General features: G+C 59.6%; 1 protein-coding gene across 7 annotated transcripts in view; it reads right to left on the bottom strand.

Annotated features, from left to right (window-relative positions):
- FZR1 (fizzy and cell division cycle 20 related 1) overlaps positions 1-20,728 on the bottom strand; it is a 30,492-nt gene that overhangs the window by 9,392 nt on the left and 372 nt on the right. For 4 of the 7 annotated variants that reach the window (XR_013531250.1, XR_013531249.1, XM_035286636.3 and 1 more), the window contains exons 2-7: positions 4,712-4,814; positions 1,760-1,885; positions 1,571-1,634; positions 1,367-1,494; positions 726-808; positions 36-219 (exon numbers count right to left, since the gene is read on the bottom strand). Coding sequence is in view for 5 of the 7 variants with exons in the window: in XM_035286636.3 (XP_035142527.1) it covers positions 36-219; positions 726-808; positions 1,367-1,494; positions 1,571-1,634; positions 1,760-1,885; positions 4,712-4,780 (654 nt within the window). In the remaining 2 variants the exon portion in view is untranslated. Of the gene's footprint in view, positions 1-35; positions 220-725; positions 809-1,366; positions 1,495-1,570; positions 1,635-1,759; positions 1,886-4,711; positions 4,815-12,034; positions 12,204-20,728 lie in introns of all 7 variants that reach the window. The other 3 variants (XM_078361521.1, XM_078361522.1, XM_078361523.1) reach the window with 2 other exon arrangements.

Genomic DNA, 20,728 nt, shown 5'->3' with positions numbered 1-20,728 from the left:
CCGCTGCGCACATGCACCCGGGACGCGGCACCCACCTGGCTGGTGCAGGCGCTCCACAGGTACACGCAGGTCCCCAGCCCCACGCTGAGCACATTGAGGGACGACCAGTCCACCAGGTTCAGGTAGAAGTCGTCCTGCAGCTCGGGCGCGTCCAGCACCTTGAAGGGGATCTTGGAGATCTTGCGCGTGGGTTTCCGTGGAGACCGGAGCAGCTTCTGGCTGCAGAGGTGGCCCCGTGGCATCCGTCAGCCACTGCACGTGGGTCACTTCTTGCGAACGCACAGAAAGTCTCTACTCCCCTGCCGGCCCCACCAGCCTGGTCCAGCCCCTCCAATCCCTGCCGCCACCGTGTGACCCTAAACCTGGGGATGGCCCCACAGCCCTTCACCCTCAGGTCTCTGGCTCTCCTGGGCTCCCTCCCATAGCTGTGCTGGCTCTGCTGCCCATACCTCCTCCAGGCAGCCCTTCCTGACTGCCCTGACCCGTCTGAGGCCAACACTGCCAGCCACGGTGTGTTCTCGGTGAGGGGGTCTCTGGGCCGCTCTGGCCTAGCGTACACTTCTGTTACTGACTATGGCTAATGGGGGGCTGGGCCCCCTGCACTCTCAGGACCCTGGGGGAGGGCACAGTCACAGCTCCAGGCCACCATGCCCTGGGGAAGCCCCTTTCAGCCCCGCCCACCAGGCCCCACAGGGACTCTCGGTGCTGAGGAGCCCTGCACCCACCTCTTGTTGCTGACAGGAGACAAGGAGTACGGCGACACATCATTGCCGTCATCGGGGCTTGAGCGCTTGGTGCTGAGAGAATACTGGGGAGCAGGCAACACACCAGCTGAATGGATGCCCAGGCCCTGGCACCCTCTGAGCCAGACCCCCGCGCTCCTGGTATTGCCCACACCCCTAAGGCAGGCCCTGAGACCACGTTTGGAGCAGCTGTGAACAGGAAGGCACCTTCCCAGCAGGGACTGTGAACCCCGTCCCCTTCCGCCCTCCTTCTTGAGGCACCCACACAGGGCTCTGTGTGATCCTGCCTTCGGGCTCCAGAATCTTCTGGACACAACAGGGCCTGTGGCCGGACCCAGTGCTGCCTCCCTAGGGCAGGACCCCCACCAGCTTCGGTATTTGGGACCCCAGGTAGCATCGGTGTGGCTGAGCCCAGACTCCTCCTGTGCCTCCACTTCCCAGCCTGCCTGCTGGGCCAGCAGCCTTCGGCCCCAGAGTACCAGGGCCCCTGGCCTGGCTGAGGAGCAGGGTCAGGACAGGGTGCTGAGCCATGGCCAGGTCCAAGAACCAGGCTCGGGGAGGCAGGGCTGGTGCCTGGGAGGTTGCCACCGGGAGACAGCTCTGGGGTGGGGCTGTGGGCTCACCGTGAACAGACCCTTCTTCTCGGGCGTGGAAGGCTGCAGCCTGCGGTCCTCGGTCTGCGGGTCCTGCACCTTCTCAATGCCAGCGCCCAGCAGCTCGTTCTTGAGCAGGGCGGAGTAGGCCAGGCCGTCTGTGGGCACCAAGCACAGTGAGGCGGGGAGGGGCGGGGCGGCCTGTGGGGCAAGTGGGCAGGCTGTGACCCTCACCTTTGCCGTTGTCTGAGGTGGCGTCCTTGGCTTTCCGGTTCTGACTGGGAGACTTCTCATTCTCCTGCAGGGAGGAGAGAGGGAGGGAGGAGTCAAGGCACCTGCTCGTCCCCAGCCTCGAAGCGAGGAGGTTTGGTGGGGCCCTGGGCCTCCCAGGGGGTCCTGTCTCCTGCCCAGCCGGCCACTCACATTGATCCTGTGGAAGTTCACGCTCCAGTTGGCCCCTGCTCTGGAAGGGATGAAGCGGTCTCCGTGCTTGCTGGGTGAGGACACTGGGGAGCTGGCAGGTGTCAGGGTCCGCCTCATCTCCGTGACCTGAAGGGCACCAGGGGAGGGCTTGCTCTCAGTCCCCAGATCCCCGAGAGTGGCCCCAGGCCAGCCTCTCTCTGCATCTGGCCACTGAGCAAAGGGGGCTTCGATCTTGAAAACCCAAGGGGTGGAGCCACAAAGTCACTCTCGGTCAGTGATTTCTGTGCCAGAAGCTTCCGGAAGGTGCCAGGCCCACAGGCAGGCTCAGCCTCCCAACTATGTCAGGCAGGAGGGTGGAGAGGACTGGGACAGGGGTGGGGGCAGCAGGAATGGGGGCCACGGCGGAGGAGATAGAGCCACGGAGCAGGGCTGGATGAGACCCCGACTGTCCTCCCAGCACTGCGGGATGCCGCACGTTCACTGTTTCTGAACAATCACAGATGCAGGCCTTGATGGCACCGGACATGGAACAGCTGTGCCCAGAACCGCCTGGGAGTACAGTACCCCTTGCCCCCATTTCCTGCCAGGAAGTTAGGACCATGGGTCCACGACACCCATCTAACCCTCCAACCCCATCTGACCATCCCCACGCCGCCCTTTCTCTATGAGGCTCTGCTCCAAGCTGACTGGTGCCCACAAAGGGCACTGTGAAGTGCTCAGCCCTGTACTGGGAACGAGGCTGTGTCTGGACACGAGATTCTCGCAGATGTGATTAGCAGACTCAAGTTAAGAAGAAGCCGTTAGGGTGGGCTCTGACTCATACCAGGTGTCCTCACATGAAGGGAAACACGGGCTGGGCACGGGGGCTCACACCTGTAATCTCAGCACCTTGGGAGGCTGAGGCTGAAGCGGGCGGACAGCCTAAGCTCAGGAGTTCATGACCAGCAACATGGTGAAACCCGGTCTCTACTACAGTACAAAAAATTAGCCAGGCGTGGTAGCGTGAGCCTGTAGTCCCAGCTACTCAGGAGGCTGAGGCAGGAGAATTGCTTGAAACCGGAAGGTGGAGGTTGTGATGAGCGAGATCGTGCCACCGCACTCCAGCCCGGAGGCAGAGCAAGACTCCATCTCAAAAAACAAAACAAACAAAAACAAAAAGAAGAAAGGGAAACATGGACAGAGACAGGGAGATGTTCCCGGGAGGGACGCAGAGGCCAGAGGGACAGTCACAGCCATGGGCAGCACAAGCTCCCAGGCACTGGGAGAGGCAGGGAGGGCCCAGCCCTGGAGACTGGGGAGGGAGTGCAGCCCTGCCCACACGGCAACCTCTGGCCCCAGCCGGCAGGACTGGGAGAGGTTCCGCAAGTGCTGCATGGGACCCACGTGCAGCCTCTGTGGTGGAGGCCCAGGAAACCCAGGCTCGGGTGGGTCACGTTCTGTCTGCTGGCCCATCTTCCTACCCGCAGCCTGTGACGCTGACTGTCAGGGACCTCACACTTCGGAGGGTTCCAGGGAGGTCTCTCCACAAACTAGCACTCTGTCTGGGTCTGAAGGTGGTTCAGTGTCATCAAGTCCAGGCTGTACTGGTGACCGTGGAGCAGGACGGGTTTGTGGGGAGCTCTCCCACCCTGCAAACGCCCACCCCTCACCCACTTCTCTTCACACCCAGGCCTCACTGCATCCCTGAGACTAGAAATGCACTGGGTCCTCACACCGTGACCAGCCCTCCCACGTATCACTGGGACCGCAGGCACACAGAGCGCTCAGGCCCCGACCATCCTCCCAGCAGCCCCGAGAGTGCTCTGGAGGCTGAGGGCCGGCACTAGGGCTGCTCCCTGCTGCTGGGATGCTGGGGCGCCTAAATCCTCTCTGTGCACACAGACACCCCTCTATTTATGCGTCTCTCTGCCTGAAACCCCCAAGGTTGCAAAGACCCCTCTAATTCTATGCTACTTTTCTTTCACAGTGGCCCTGTCCCTTTACCAACCGGGACCCTGCTACATCACGCACAATCCTGGCTCTGCCTCCCTGGATCTGTACCCTGCGGGGCTTCGGGGTCAAGCTGCACCGGAGGGAAAGGGGGCTGTGGTGGGTTCCCATGGGTCCCAGGGCCCAGACTCTAGGGTCTGAAGCTGAATTAAGCCTTGAAGGTGAGTCTGCCCAGGCCCAGCCCAATGCCTGGGCACAGAGGGCACCGGTGCCGAGGGAGCTGTGACGGGGCAGCCCCTCCCCACAGGCCCATGCCTCTCAGACCCACCTGGGTGGGGGGGCTCAGGACAACAGCAACTGAGTCTATGAGAATGACAGCTTGGGTGTCTGTCAGAGGTCAGGGGCTGGTGGCCAACCAGGCTAAGCCTGACGCGATTCTGACCCAGGCTTCCTGTTGTGTAGATGGCAACAGGAGTCTGGTCCCAAAGATGCCCTCAGGAGTCGGATGGGGAGGCAGGTGAGGGATGTGGCTGTCACACAGCAGGCGCCAGCCACAAGCAGCAGTCACGAGCACCAGCCCCGAGCCATTGGCATACCCAGAGCCCAGGGCAAGGCAAACAAAGCAGGGCTGGGAGGCGGGATGGAGCGCAAGGAAGGACAAAACCAGGCATCCCTAAATCCCACAAGGTTCCAGACTCACCTGGGGCCAGGAGGCAGGAATGGGTCTCCCTAAAGGCTCTGCAGGCCACCCTGGGCCTCTGCTCATGGGGCCGCCCCAGCTCCACCACTCCGGGCCTTTTGCCCGCCCCCCCCCCCCAGGCCCTGTTGAGCTCTGGCTACGGCTCTGGGGATGGCAGCAGCCCTGACACCCTGGGAGGCGGAGGCCCCGTGTGACCTGGGGACTGGGACCTGAGTGGTCTGTGGGGCTCCAGCCTATGACAGTGGGGGCTCCTGAGGCTGCTGGCCAGGGCGGAGGCAGCTGGGGGAGGGGAGCTGCAGTGGTAGGCAGGGTGGGGCACTCACTCGGGGCATCGTGTTCTCGTTCTGGATGACAATCTGGCGGAGCAGGCGCCGCTCATAGTCCTGGTCCATGGCGAGGCAGGGCTCGGCCCGCAGCAAGGTCAGCCTGCAGCAGGAAGGGCAGGAGAGGTCAGTGGGGCAGGAGCGGCTGCTCGGGGGGGTTTGGCTACACCTCCAGGCCCTAGGAGCCAGAGTGACCGTGGGCTCCTCCTGGCTCCTCTGCAGGGACCTCCTGCCAGCCCTGGCCTCATCCTGGGTGAGACTCCCCCCAGCCTGGCCCCGGCTGCTGCTCACAGACCCTACCAGCCTGTACACCTGCCCGGGAAGGGGGCTTTCTACCCTGGAGGTCCCGGGAGGGAGGTGGGGGCTGGAGTCCCGGCGGTCCCCACAAGGACTCTTCCCAGAGTGTCGGCAGCCTCGAAGTCCCGAGACGCCACGGGGACCCAGGTTCCTGAGCTACAAGTGCGCATGCATGCAAGGAGGTGCGACAAGCCACACCGGTTCCGAGGCAGTGTGCAAGAGCTGGCCACGCACAGGCCCCGGGCCAGCCACGTGGGTCCAGGCCCAGGGAGACCAGGCCACGGCTTGGGAACATCAGCCTCCGGTGGACAAGCCACATCCATGCTTAGCTACAACCAAAGTAACATCAGGGGCCCGTGCAGCCTCCACAGTGGACCAGGCTCAGCCAAACCAGAAAGGCCCCTCCGAGGTGGGGGTGCATTTATGTTGGAGCCTAAAGGAGAGTGGCCAAGAACATTCCAGAGGGTGATGCACAGCCCGAGGCAGGAAGGGGCTCTGCACGAGAACAAAGTGAAGCCCCTGTGAGCAATGGAGACAGAAGGTAGCCGAGAAACAGCGCCCGTTCCACCAGAGCCAGCAAACCACAGCCCGAGGCCACGCGCAGGCTGCCGGTCCGTAGCTACACTGGTTCTTTTTTTAGACAGGGTCTTGCTCTGTTGCCCAGGCTGTAATGCCATGACACATCACAGATCACCACAGCTTCGACCTCCTGCGCTCAAGTGTGGTGGCACACACCTGTGGTCCCAGCTACTTGGGAGGCTGAGGCGGGAGGATCACTTGAGGCTGGGAGTTTGAGGCGGCAGTCAGCTGTGATCATGCCACTGCACTCCAGCCTGGGTGACACAGGTGACACAGCGAGACTCTGTCTCAAAAATTTAAAAAAGTAAAAAAAAAAACACCTAGAGTTCATCACCTTGACCACATTGAAGTAGGCAGTTCTGGCTGAGCATGGTGGCTCAGGCCTGTAATCCCAGCACTGTGGGAGGCCAAGGCGGGTGGATCACCTCAAGTTGGGAGTTCAAGACCAGCCTGACCAACATGGAGAAATCTTCTCTCTACTAAAAATACAAAAAATTAGCCAGGTGCACATGCCTATAATCCCAGCTACTCAGGAAGCTGAGGCAGGAGAATCGCTTGAACCTGGGAGGTGGAGGTTGCAGTGAGCCAAGATCATGCCACTGCACTCCAGCCTGGGCGACAGAGTGGGACTCCGTCTCAAAAAAAAAAAAAAAAAAAAAAGCATACAGTTCAGTGGCGTTTAGCACATTCCCATGGCCGCGCAGCCGCCACCATGACCGTCTCTAGAGCCCTCTGACCCTCCCACTCACTCCCCATCCCTCTCCCCAGCCCCTGGTGACTTCTCTGGCAGGAAGTTCCTCAAAGGTTAAAAACAGTTGCTGTCAGTGAGGAAAGCTTTGCCCAGTTCTGCTCCTGATGTTAAGTGACAGCACAGTTATGGCAAAGTAAGGAAACCCAGTGACCACGTGACCCAGCACTTCCCACATACGCACCCAGGGAAGGGAGAGACGCAGACCCCCAATTCACATCGGCCAAGACAGCAAAATCCTGTGTGCCCATCGACAAGTGAGGCACGAACCAGTGCAACCCTCCACACGCCGGAACATGATTCAGCCATGAAAAGGAGCGAGGCTCTGACCCAGGCCACAGCGTGAACACGCCCAGAGGACGTCATACCCCATGAGAGATGCCAGGCACAAAGGGCCACGTGAGGGTCTGGGAGGGCCCTGGAGGAGGCCGACTCACAGAGACCCGCCTTTCTAGGAAACAAGACACCCGAGGCATGCACTTGCTTGAGTCAGCAGGTGGGGACAGACCTACGAGGGTCTGCGGCCACTCCTGTCATCCCAGGCACCACCCTGTCCTGAGATACCGAGGCGGTCAGCCTGATCCACCTCCACAGCCCCAGGCGGCCTCTGACCAGCTCCTGGCCTGGAGTTGGAGATAAGGTCTACCACATGGCTGCTGCTTCGGCAAGAGCCCACAGGCCGTGCTGCCTGGGCCTGCAGTCACAGGACACAAGGGGTCCCTGGCTCAGCCGCATGGAGCCAGTCAGGCTCTGAGGACAGGAGCATGCAGCCCGAAGTCCCGTGTTAGTGGGTTTTCGCGGCTTATCTCATGTCCCCTCTGCAAGGCCTCATGCCAGCCCCACTGCCTGTGCAGATGAGGACACGAAGGCAGAGTACGGGGCAGCAATGCCCACGGCCACACAGAAGGCCCAGGGTCCTCTATGTGGCTCAGCCCGCTGCACAGGGTAGTCCAGGTGGCCACAGAGCAGCAGAGAACTGGCGGTTCTCCCTCCTTCCAGCCTGCCGCTCCCAGGGCCAGGTCACATCACCAGCTTCCTTCCACCCCCTTCTCCCCTGCCCAGGGCCGGCCTCTCCCCACCCACAGTCCCCACCAGTTCTCCACAGGGCACAGCCACCTCCCGCAGCCCCACCACAGCTAACCACTCCTGAGGCAGCACTGACCATCCCAGGACAAGGAGAGGCCTCAGCATCTGTCCCCAGTACAGACAGCCTCTGGCGAACAATTTCCCGAGCCTGGAGCCAGAGGGGCCATAGAGACTCGAGCCCCAGGAGAGCTGTGGGTGTGGGCCGCCCAGGACTGCTTCACAGATGAAGGGGGAATCTATGCAGACCCTGAGCCCCAAGAGAGCTGTGGCCCCCCACCCGGGACCAATTTGTAGATGAAGGGACTCTACACAGATCCACCAGCACTTATAGAAAGGAAACCTTGCAGCAGAGGCCAATGGCAATGGCAGAACTGTAGCATGGAAAACCCACGCTGGGGGCAGGGGCTCCTGAGGGGGCCCCATCAGAACCGCAGTGCTGGTCCAGGCCATGCAGGGTTGCTGTTGCAGAGGACATCAGCCATGTCCATGGCTGGGAAGGACAGCTGGACACATCTTCACAAGACAACAGCACCCAGACAGTAGCCTGGACCCCTTAGCACAACAAAAACCAGGCAGGACCCAAACACAGCTGCAGTGCCGGGGCGAGGGAGCCGCGCTAAGGCTCCAGGAGTCCCGGAGCCAAGCGGGGAGGAAGTCATTCAAGTCCAGCAAACACGAGGCCAGAGGGAGGCCAGCTCTCCCTCAGGGTAGATCTGTCACCTACCCACTGGAGTGAGCTCCCTACCCAAGGGGGCAGTGTGGGATGAAATCAAGCTGGGGGAGCAGCATTCTGGGCAGCGGCATGTGCTACCTGGAAGCACTTTTTTTGGAGACAGGGTCTCTTGCTCTGTCGCCCAGGCTCGAGTGAGGTAGCTTCATCACAGCTCCCTGCAGCCTCCCGCTCCTGGGTTCAAGCTATCCTCCCTCCTCAGCCTCCTGAGTAGCTAGGACCAGAGACACGTACCACCATGCTGAGCTAAAGGAAGCACGTCTGTAAAAGAGGCCCCCAATGACCAGCTGCCAAGTAAAAGCAAAATGGACACCGGCGCCAGCAGACTCCATTCCCCCGCACAGAACAGTCTCCCCAAGACCTGGCACCCCGCAGAGGGAACCGTGGGCATGGGAGCACAGGCACAGGCGGAACAGCTCCAGGACTGTGTTCCATGCCAGCACCACCCTGCTCCAGATGTGACTGGGGGTGAGGCCCAGCCCTTCCCGGGTCCTAGTGGAGCCTCTCCTGCTTCTGTACCATCAGCAGCCTTGGCCAGGCCTTCTCCAAGAATGGAAAAACCTCATCATCAAGTCTTACTCATTACAGAATTTAGTTTCAAGGCACGGCAGGAGAATACCAGCTCGAGACCCGCCAACATGAAGAGATCCTGTCTCTCCGAAAACACAGAGGCACTGTGGGGACACTGAGGCAGGCAGATAATCTGAGCTCAGGAGATCGAGACCAGCCAACATGAAGAGATCTTGTCTCTCCGAAAACACAGAGGCACTGTGGGGACACTGAGGCGGGCAGATAATCTGAGCTCAGGAGATCGAGACCAGCCAACATGAAGAGATCTTGTCTCTCCGAAAACACAGAGGCACTGTGGGGACACTGAGGCGGGCAGATAATCTGAGCTCAGGAGATCGAGACCAGCCAACATGAAGAGATCTTGTCTCTCCGAAAACACAGAGGCACTGTGGGGACACTGAGGCGGGCAGATAATCTGAGCTCAGGAGTTCGAGACCAGCCTGGCCAACATGGTTAAACCCTGTCTCCACTAAAAAATAAAAATTAGCTGGCATGGTGGCACATGCTTGTAATCCCGGCTACTCAGGAGGCTGAGGCAGGTGAATCACTTGAACCCAGAAGGTGGAGGTTGCAGTGAGCTGAGATCGCACCACTGCACTCCAGCCTGGGCAAGAGAGAGAGACTCCGTCTCAAAAACAAAAACAAAAGACAGCTGGGTGCGGCGGTACACATCTGTAGTCCCAGGACTCAGGAGGCTGAGGTGGAGGCCGCAGTGGGCGGAGATCACGCCACTGCACTCCAGCCTGGGCAGCAGAGCAAGACACTGTCTTAGGGGCAAAAAAAATAATAATAATAGGGCCGGGCGCGGTGGCTCACGCCTGTAATCCCAGCACTTTGGGAAGCCGAGGCGGGTGGATCACGAGGTCAACAGATCGAGACCATCTTGGTCAACATGGTGAAACCCCGTCTCTACTAAAATTACAAAAAAATTAGCTGGGCACAGTGGCGCATGCCTGTAGTCCCAGCTACTCAGGAGGCTGAGGCAGGAGAATCGCCTGAACCCAGGAGGCGGAGGTTGCTGTGAGCCGAGATCGCGCCATTGCACTCCAGCCTGGGCAACGAGAGCGAAACTCCGTCTCAAAAAAAGAAAAAGAAAAAAAAAAAAGACGGGGTTTCACCATGTTGGTCAGGCTGGTCTTGAACTCCCGACCTCAGGTGATCCACCCACCTTGGCCTTCAAAGTGTTTGGATTGCAGGCGTGAGCCACCACGCCCGAATGGAACTTTTATCTTTCTTTTTTTTTTTTTTTTTGAGACAGAGTCTCACTCCGTCACCCAGGGGTATGGGGTGCTGAGGCATGGAGTGCAGTAGTGCGACCTCGGATCACTGCAATCTCTGCCTCTCAGGTTCAAGTGATTCCCCTGCCTCAGCCTCCCGCATAGCTAGGACTACAAGCACAAACCACCAAGCCAAGCTAATTTTTTGTATTTAGTAGAGACAGGATTTCACCATGTTGGAGCGGATGGTCTCGCTCTCCTGACCACGTGATCCACCCATCTCGGCCTCCCACAGTGCTGGGATTATAGGCGTGAGCCACCTCGCCTGGCTGGAATTTTTATCTAAAATTGATTGATTGATTGATTGAGACGGAGTCTTACTCTTTTTGCCCAGGCTGCAGTCCAGTGGCCTGATCTCAGCTCACTGCAACCTCCACCTCCTGGGTTCAAGTGATTCTCCTGCCTCATCCTCTTGAGTAGTCGGGATACAGGTCCCCACTACCACGTCCAGCTAACTTTTTATATTTTTAGGAGAGACAGGGTTTCATCATGTTGGTTAGAGAACTCCTGACCTCAGGTGATCCACCTGCCTCAGCTTCCCAAAGTGCTATATTACAGGCCTGAGCCAGCACTCCTGGCCAGAATTTTTTTTTTGAGACAGGGTCTCACTCTGTCACCTAGGGCTGAAGGGCGGTGGTCCAATTATGGCTCACTGCAGCCTTTGCCTCCTAGGCTCAAGTGATCCTCCCACCTCAGCCTTGGGAGGAGCTAGGACCACAGGTGCACTTCCCAGACCCAGCCAATTTTTGTATATTTTATAGAGACGGGGTCCTCCCATGTTGCCCAGGCTGGTCTTGAACTTCTGGGCTCAAACAATCTGCCCGCCTCGGCCTCCCACAGTGCTGGGTTACAGGTGTGAGCCACCGTACCCAGCCAGCATTTTTCCAGAATGAGAGAATGTAAACAAGTAGGACCAGCAGCAGTGGCGGTAGCCACGTGCACTGAAGCACGTGCTGGCAGACTCCGCCTGTGATTAGATAAATATCATCCCCCACTTCCCCAGAATACTGATGCCACCCTGAAGTCAACACTGAGAGCCAGTACACTCGGCACCAGCCCCAGTTGCAGACGGCCCCTGGCACACATCGCTGCCCAGCAGCACATGGACACACCTGACAAGCCCTCCTCATCAAGAGAGACGCTGTGAGCCAACGGCCCAAACGCCAGCAGGCGGCAGCAGCCACAGTCAACTGGCCACACAGCTCACTCACACTGCCCAAGGCTGGTGGGCAAAACCACAGGGCCCAGGCCTGCCCAGCAGCCTGAGACCCGGCTCCTGTCTGTCCCTGCAGTGAGGGCAGGGACGCACACGGCGGGTGTGCAGACTGTCTTTCCACCTCCAAGATCTGGAGGGACACAAGTCCATGTCCCAGGAGCCGTAGTGACATGGCTGCTGAACTCAATGCGGGAAAATCAGAAGTCTGCAGGGCAAACACACCACCACCACAGCCGGAAAGAAAATGACAAACTGGGAGCAGCACGTGCCACCCACAGGAGAGCCCAAAGTAGCAAAGGACACCAACAAACCGTGCTGGGAAAGGACCAGCTTCCCCTTGCAGTCAGGAGCTGCCAGTCCAACCAGGACACTGCCCTCCTGCCTGTCAGACGGGGGATGCGGCGGACTGGAGGACTCGGCCTCGCCAGCCCAGGCACGGGGAAAGAGAGCCACGTGTGCTCACGGTTGGCAGAAACTGCAACTGTTAAGGCTTCAAAGAAAGGCAATTTAGCAACTGCTTCCAAAATTTTAAAAATGCACATCCTCTGTGATGCGGTATTTCTACTTCTAAGAATTTATCCTTAGAAACTCTGGGTGCGTGTGTGCAGAGATGAAGCACTGCAGCAGCTCGTCAGGGCGGAAGACAAAAGAGGCCCCCAGACGGGGGGTGGACAGGCTGCGAGACCCACTGCACGGAAAACCAGCCCATGCAGAGCATGCTGCTCCCAGAGGGTTCGAGAAGCGGCTAGTCACAGTCAGGTTTAGGGAGAGGAAGGAGAGGATGGGGGCTAGGGAGGAAGGAAGCCTCATTTTTCCTTACTTCTCCTGGCACCTCAATTTGTACTTCTTGAATTCTGTGTCAGATGAACTGTGAGCTCTTCAAAAAAAATAAAGCAGAAGGCAGAGATGGGCCAGGTGGGCTCTGGATGAGACCGGGCACCACCACATTCTCACTCCTTGGCTGGACGCTCAGAAGGTTTCATTGTAAACTGTCAGAGGAAGAGAAATCGGGATCTGAAGTTGCTGTTAAGGAATTCCTGAGCATGGACACCATGTGTGGCCGTGTGGAAAGGCTTCAAGTGGATCAAGGGGGTTCAGCACCAACTTGGAGCCTCACCACGAATTAGGAGTGAATCAGTGAATGACTCGTGCTCTGCTGGGCCCTGCAGAGGTTCTCGTCCATGGCCCAGGGTTGCCTGGTGGGGACACTGCTGTGGCTCTGCCTGTGTGACCGACACCTGTAGCCTGGCTTCCCTGGTCTGCATGGTGACCCGGGCCCTGGACTGCTGGGCTTCCTGCTGCCCCTTCCCCTCGGCAGGGCACTGCCCTGTGGGTCCTGCACACCTACCGGGCCAGCTCATGAGAAAGGTGCACCTCTCACCCCCAGGCCCCAGAATGAAGAGCCAGGAGGCCCCTGCTGCCACTGTCCCGGGTAAGCCTTCAGTCTCCCAGCTTCCACTGCTTCCCTGGGAAATGGGCATGGCCCCGTCACCTGACAGAACAGTGACAAAGCCCCCATACGAGGGAGACGCCCTAGTATAACCATGTGGAAAATACGGAGTTGGCCCCTGTTCACATCCGACACCAGAATAAGCCCCCGATGGGGCAGACAGCATAAATCAGGGGGACCCCAGCTCCTGGGATGCACCTCTTCTCTCCCTCCCACTTGTGATTTCAATGTGTGCACCCTCCTGGGACCTCAGCGGGGCAGAGGATCATGGGATGCAGAGTCTCTTGGGGGTCCATGAAATCCCTTAACCTAGGGGGTCTCAACCAGGGTGATTCTGCCCCCAGGGGATATGTGGTGATGTCTGGGGGTCCCCCTGGCATGGAGTAGTTGGAGGCCAGAGACGCTGCTCAGCACCCTGTAGTACCCAGGACAGCCCCACCCAGAGAATGATCCGGCCTCAATGTCCACAGTGTACAGCAACAGAGACCCTGCTCTAGGGCAAGGCCAGGGAAGTGACTTGAAGGAGGGAGACCTCGGGGAGTGTGGCCAGGGACCCCCCCCAGCCCCACCCTCACCGTGCCCGTGGGGAGACGAGGAAAGGGAGATGATGACATGGCACGATTTGTCTCCAAGTTTGACTTCCAGGTGTCCCTGGGTGAGGAGGCAAAGTGCGAGCAGCTGTCTGCCATGTAGATGGGGCCTGGGAGCCACATTGGTGCAAAGCCCCCAGATCTCGCTTGGTGCGGAATCTTCCTCTGGTTCCTGGAGGCTCAGCCAAGCTCCTACCCCTGCAGGGCCTTGCTCAGCTGGAAAAACTGGTCCCCACTGTCTTCATATTTTTTTAGGCTCTTTAACGGACAAAAGGAATGGAAACATCCCAATGCCAGCTCTTTTAGGACTCAGGTGTTGAGGCTGACTATGGTCTGGACACACCACCTATGAGATGATATACACCAGGGCGCGCCGCCAACCCTGGCCCTGTGGACACTGGAGCAGGACAGCCCAGGGTAAGGGTAACTGCAGCCTGCAGGTGGGGCGACACTTGCTACCCACAGGGGACATGGAGCTGGTAAGGGAGGAAGCAGTGACCAGAGCCTCATGGGTACTGCCACGTCCCACGTGGGCTCCTGGCCCAGCATTGGAGCGTCAGAACACATGTGGGGCTAGGACAGAGGTGAACCTTGCCCATGCCCACCGGCTGGCACAAGTGGAAGCACTTAGTGTGCTTGACTGAATGTTCTCGACAGTGGGCAGGCAGGCACCATCACATCTCTGGGACTGGGACAGCACCCCTGCTCAAGGTGACCATGCGGCTGGTGAGGGTAGAGCTGGGATGTGAACCTAGCCAGTCTGGATCTGGCTCTGTGTCCACTCCCTGGCCCTTGCCCTACAGGCAGGCCCTGGCTCCAGGAGGCGAGATGTCTTAGACTCAGCACTCGGCCACCCATGCCCATGGGGAAGCTGCAAGGCACCACCTCCTGCTGGAGTCTCTGCAGAGTGGTTCCGGCAGGAGGCCTCCGACTAAGGATTACTGGATAGTGGTGACAGAGCAGGGGGGGCAGGCTGGGACACAGCCCCTCACAGGTCTGGACCCCTGCAAAGTTGCAAAGTGTTTCTGCCTCAGGAGTCCCAGGTGCCCCTAGACCGCCTGTGAGGCACTGGCCCAACTGCCTTCTCAGGGAGCCCCTTCCTTGTGTGCAATGGAAGGGGCCATACCGGCCGCCTGGGGCTGGTGTCAAGCCATCCTCTGCAAGGCTGGGGAGAAGCACCAGATGAGAAAGACCCCACAGAAAAATGGAGGGTCAGCCAGCTATCCGCTCTCTACTCTCAGGGGATTTGGGAGTTTCTGGAGGGAGTCTGCCTCCTCCCTGCACCCAGGAGTCTTTCACGAAACACAGCTTCACAAGCGTCACATCAGCTGGCTAATCTCATTTCCAGCCACCCCTCAGAAGAGGACTCTAGATGGTTTTTTTTTTTTTGAGACGGAGTTTTGCTCTTGTTACCCAGGCTGGAGTGCAATGGCGCGACCTCGGCTCACCGCAACCTCTGCCTCCTGGGTTCAGGCAATTCTCCTGCCTCAGCCTCCTGAGTAGCTGGGATTACAGGCACGCGCCACCATGCCCGGCTAATTTTTTTGTATTTTTAGTAGAGACGGGGTTTCACCATGTTGACCAGGATGGTCTCGATCTCTTGACCTCGTGATCCACCTGCCTCGGCCTCCCAAAGTGCTGGGATTATGGGCGTGAGCCACCGCACCTGGCCCTCTATGGCTCTTTTGAATCACATCTGGATGCCCTCGGTGTCACGATGCGATTAAGAGGGCGGGCGTGCCAGCCACAACGACGGCCTCATCAGAGCATGGGAGCCCCCACCAGCACCACGCCACACTCAGCCCTTGGCCCTGCAGCTCCAGGGGGCCAAGGTGGGCAAACCACCCAGACTCCCTTATCACCAGCCCTCCCTGTTCCCTCCCATGAAAGTAAACCAAGCCCCGTGAAAAGGTTCTAGCAGGATCCGTAAGAAAAAGTGTGGGCTTTCGATGGGACCAGTCCAGGCTTTGACTCGGCTTCAACCCTTCCTGGCCACACAGCTTTTGGGCAGCTTCAGCCCTTGGGACGTCAGTCTCTTCAGTTAAACAGGGATAACGCTGCCTGCCTAGGAAGCTGTGAAATCAGGCACCAGGTCTGTGAGGCGGCAGGCAGCCGGCCTGACCCAGAGCAGGTGCTCAGTGCCCACTGGCTGGGCCCGGGACTCATGACAGGTATACACAGGTCCCCCGAAGTGCTCCGTGCACACTGGCTTGGCCTGGGACTGATGACAGGAGCACACAGGTCCCTGGAGGTGCTCAGTGTGCGCTGGCTGGGCCTGGGACTCATGACAGGTACACGAAGGTCCCTAGACCTGCTCCCTACTCGACTGTCCTTGGGCATGGAGTGCCCTGGCAGCCAGGGTGCTGCCCCAGTAACTGCCTGGCCACAGACCGTGACACCCATCTCCTCCCATGCTGCCCTGCTCAGTTCCAGGGAGGGAGGATGTCAGAGAAATGGGGCGCCTGTGGGGGAGTGGTCATGATTGCAGGGACGAACTCACACAGGAGAGAGGTGGATTCTGGACCAGAACCAGAGCCGGGGCCTAGCGGAGAGAACGCTGAGGCACAGAGACTCGGACTCTACGGTGGGGAGTCCTGGGCTCTGCAGGGCACTGAGCAGCATCCCTGGCCTCCATCCACTCCATGCCAGGAGCGCTCCCCCGTCGTGACAATGCACAAATGTCCCGAGACATTGCCTAGTGTCCTGTGGAGCAGTCATCCAGGCGAGGAATGCCTGGGTGAGGGAATCCTTAGGTGGAAGAGCTGCTCCCGGGGCAGACAGACCAGTGCTGGCCTCCCCCATGCCTCAGCCCTCTGGTAAGAGCAGACAGAGGCCTGCCACCCACCGTCTCTCTGCTCCCATCATCCTTCTTCCATGACCCAGCGGCCTGCAGGCCTGGTGAGGATGAGAACCTTGCCCAGGGGTCACAAAACAGAAGTTCCCAGGCCAAATCAGATCTGGGCGACAGGAAGATTCACAATAGGAGGGTACGTGCGCAAAACGACACAGGAATCTGAACAGCCTGCCTCGTTCCAGAATCCAGCAGCGTGGCTGTGTGCACTGGTTCACACTCAGTGCTTTGGAAGGCCAGGCCAGGAGGATCACATGAGCCCAGGAGTTCAAGACCAGCCTGGGCACAGTGGCTCACACCTGTAATTCCAGCACTTTGGGAGGCCGAGATGGGCAGATCACAAGGTCAAGAGATCGAGACCATCCTAGCCAACATGGTGAAACCCCATCTCTATTAAAAATACAAAAGTTAGCTGTGCGTGGCAGCACGCGTGTGTAGTCCCAGCTGCTCAGGAGACTGAGGCCGGAGAGTCACTTGAAGCTGGGAGGCGGAGGCTGTAGTGAGCCAGGACTGTGCCACCTCACTCCAATCTAGCAGAGTGAGGCTAGGTGGGCGGATCACTTGAGTCTGGAAGGTTGAGGCTGCAGGGAGTCGTGACTGTGCCACGGCACTCCAGCCTGGGCAACAAAGTGAGAGGAAAGACAGACAGACAGCAGGGAGGGAGGGGAGGGAGGGAAATCAGAACCATGCACAAGCAGCCCTCGCCCGTGTCCTGTGCCCTTACATGGCTCCTGGACTCTGCAGGGAGCCAACATGTTTGCTGATAGCAATACTGGAACCACCGGGTACGAAGGCAGTGAGGAGACTGCCCAGTGCCTTTGGGGCTGTGCTTGCAATAAAGAGTTTCCTGGAAAGGCAAAAAAAAAAAAAAGCGAGACCCTAGCTGAGAAAGAAAGAAAGAGAGAGAGAGAGAGAGAGAGAGAGAGCGAGAGAGAGGAAAATAAAGAAATCGGACCAGGCACAATTTGGGCAGGCTGGGGGGGAAGGACACACATGCTGGAGCAGAAGTCAGGGAGCAAAGGTTGGATGGCAGGTCTCCTGAGCTGGGCTCACTGGGGTTGGCATGGGAGTGACACCATCAGACAATCAGCCGGCAAGAGGAGGCAGCAGGGCCTGAGTCACAGAGCAGAGCAAGGAGGATGCCGCCACATAATCACCAGCACCTGCCTCTTCACGGCAGCTCAACTCACAACAGGCAGAGGCTGGAAACGGCACCGAGGTCCACTGGAGGAGGAGACACACAACCTGGTCCGTCCCTCCACACTACACAACACGACATGACCCGGCCATGAAAAAGAGCAGGGCTCTGACCCAGGCCACAGCCCAGACGCACCTTGAGGCCGCCACACTCAGTGAGAGAAGCCAGACACAAAAGGCCACACAGTGTGGGATCCCATTTCTCTGAAATGTCCAGGACAGGCCCAGCCACAGAGGCAGGCGAGACAGGTGGTGGCAGCCGAAGGAGTCAAGGCTGGTTTCTTCCTGAGGGGATGAGAACGCTCTACGATAGAGGTGACGGCTGCACGGGCCTGTGAACATATAAAAACCAGGGACTGCGCCCTCTACAGCAGTGAATCGTGCGGCCTGAGATGTGTGTTCAAATAAAGCTGCCGCAAGAAAACCTTAAATAAAGTAAGAAGGGCCAGTGAGGCCAGGCACGGGGCTCATGCCTGTAACCCCAGCACTTTGGGAAGCCAAGGTGGGCGGATCATCTGAGGAGCAAAACTCCATCTCAAAAAAAAAAAAAGAAAAAAAAGAAGGGCCAGTGAAGGAACAACCAAAGTTCAACACCGAGGGGTAGGGTCCGCGGTTATGGGAGTGGGGCCCGCTGTTCAGGGTGGGGTGTCATTTGTGATCAGTGGCAGCCGAGTGACTTACTGAGGTGCACCAGGTGGGCTGCTTGTGCATCCCTCATCCCAGCCATGAATGAGGACACCGAGGCAGAGGAAGACAGTCACCTGCCAAAGCACAAAGGGACCCAGGGCCTCTGGGGACATGGACATCCCTGGACAAGACCCTAAGGGGCTATGGCTCTCTGATGAGTCCAGCAGCTGGGGAGAAAGTCAGGTGTGGGCAGGGAGGTGACAGGTGGAGGTGACAGGCATGAGGTCACTGGTGACAACAGGGAGGTGTTGGGGGCAGAAAAGAGATGAGGTCAGACACTCCCCCTTCCTGCTGGAGGTGTCCGGGTCACTGTGGCAGCCCCAGCAGGGGGCCTACTCTGGGCAAACACACAGCCCAGGGCACTGCGAAAGCCAAGGGCAGAGCCGGGACCAGGCACAGTCGTTGCCCTCACGGGGCTCACAGTTCAGAATGGTCAAAAGGCTAACCTCCAGCCCAAACACTGTCAAGTGTCCCCTTGGGACAGAATCGGCCAGTGGAGAGCTTTGCTCCAGGAGAAAGGAGTGACAGGGCTGGGATCCGAGCGTTCCTAGAAGACCAAGCCCCTGGATCTTCAGCTCTGCCAGGACTCCCCAGGAGTGGCCCCACACACACAACTTTCCATCCTCTTCCCACTAAGTGACACCCAGAAAAAGTTCCTCAGAAGCAATTCCATTCTGAGCCTCCCCAAGCCCAGAAGTCCCCAGTCTACAAAACCCTCCCACCAGAAGCCCCAATAAACAGCAGTGGTCTGAAAACCAATGGGAGGCCGGGCGCGGTGGCTCACACCTGTAATCCCAGCACTCTGGGAGGCCGGGCGAGGTGGCTCACACCTGTAATCCCAGCACGCTGGGAGGCCGAGCGAGGTGGCTCACACCTGTAATCCCAGCACGCTGGGAGGCCGGGCAAGGTGGCTCACACCTGTAATCCCAGCACTCTGGGAGGCCGAGCCGCGTGGATCATCTGAAGTCAGGAATTCAAGACCAGCCTGGCCAACACACCAAAACCCCATCTCTACTAAATATACAAACACTAGCCAGGTGTGGTGGTGCACGCCTGTAATCCCAGCTACTTGAGCGGCTGAAACAGGAGAACTGCTTGAACCTGGGAGGCGGAGGTTGCAGTGAGGCCACAGTGTGGGCAACAAGAGTGAAACTCCATCCAAAAAAAAAAAAAAAAAAACCCGAAAGAAAAGAAAAGAAAATCGATGTAGCCCCACCCTGAAGACTGATGGGGCTTGTTCGTTTCTGGGAACTCCTCCCCCACCCCACCATTGCCTGCAGCCAGTGCGCGGGTTCTCACATTTTACCTGGGACGCAGTCACAGGGGCAAACTGGCGGGCACGACTTTGCCAAGACACCCCCCCCCAGCACAGCACGGGGCTTGCCCTTCAGCAGGAGTCTGCGCCTTAGCAAAGCCCCCTGCAACCCAACTCCTCGCCGCGCGCCAGGCAACGGGCAGCGGCCAGCACACCTGCCTCCACTTGGGATTCCGAAGGAAACGACCATCGGGTGTCCCCAAAACACGGAAGGGCCCTGACACACGCGGGATTCCGCACCGCAGACATCCCAGGGATGTCGTCAGCTTCCATCCCCACCCCCACGCCCAGAGAGACCCCCCTGCTTTCACTTCGAAGACCCCGCAGGCTGCGCGTTCGGGGTGGATGGTTTTCCCTTAGGGAAATCACCCCCCTTCCAAGCACAGAGGTTGGGGTGGGGGCCTCACCCCGGAGAGGCATGAGGTCATCGCCGCACACTGAGGCGGGGCGGGGGGATCCGCTTTCCTGCCAGAGGGGCGCCCTGAGCCAGAGGACGAGTTTGGGGCGGAGGAGACGGGAAAAGCGAAACAGGTGTAGGCTGTGGGTGGGGGTCAGCGCCGGACGGTGGAGGGGGTCGGGGGTGTCAGGGGTCCGACTAGGGGCAACATGGCTGGGACCGGGGGCCACACTCCACGTTTTGGGGGGTCGGAGATGGCCAGGCTTGCGTCTGGGGGGAGACCCAGGGCAGGACGGAGGTTCAGGCCGGAGGAGGGACGGGGCTGGGGCTTGCACAGCTGGTCCGACGCCGCGGTGGGAGAGCCGGGGCTGGGGGCAGAAGGCAGAGGGGACCCCAGACACAGGCTTCCGGGGGCTCCGGGCTCAGAGGGGCGGGCGGGACGGGGACCTCCGGGGCCCACGACAGGGACCCCAGACACAGGCTTCCGGGGGCTCCGGGCTCCGAGGGGCGGGCGGGCGGGACGGGGACCTCCGGGGCCCACGACAGGGACCCCAGACACAGGCTTCCGGGGGCTCCGGGCTCAGAGGGGCGGGCGGGGGGCGCCCCCGTGGGCAGGACTCCACCCGGGAGGGTCTGAGCCGGGAAGAACCGGGGATGACAGGCCGGAGGGAAAGCTCCCGGGCTAGGAGGCGGGGCCGGCCGTCCCGGGGGTGCGCAGTGGGGGTCCCCGGGTTTGGGGGTGCAGAGCGCGGCCTTTTTTAAGACGAACGGCGGCGGGGGGACGTCACGACTCGCAGGTGGCTCGGGGCGGGGGGTCACGCACGGCCCCAAAGTGGGGGGACGCTGGGAATTGGGTGTTAACGCGGAAGATGGGGATGCGGAGGTCGCCCGGGCCTGCTTCGGCCTAGGGGGCGCCATTCCAGGGGACTGGGGACTCCGGGAGGGGCCTGAGCTGGAGCGGGGGTCGCAGCCGGCCCGGCCCGCACGCTTTTGGGGGGTCGCGATCGAGCTCCGCCGCCTGCGGCCC

This window comes from Callithrix jacchus, chromosome 22, assembly GCF_049354715.1.
Source record: "Callithrix jacchus isolate 240 chromosome 22, calJac240_pri, whole genome shotgun sequence".
In the NCBI taxonomy this organism is placed as follows: Eukaryota; Metazoa; Chordata; class Mammalia; order Primates; family Cebidae; genus Callithrix; species Callithrix jacchus.
Note: the sequence above shows the minus strand (reverse complement) of the source record. Positions and strands in the feature narration are given on the sequence as shown.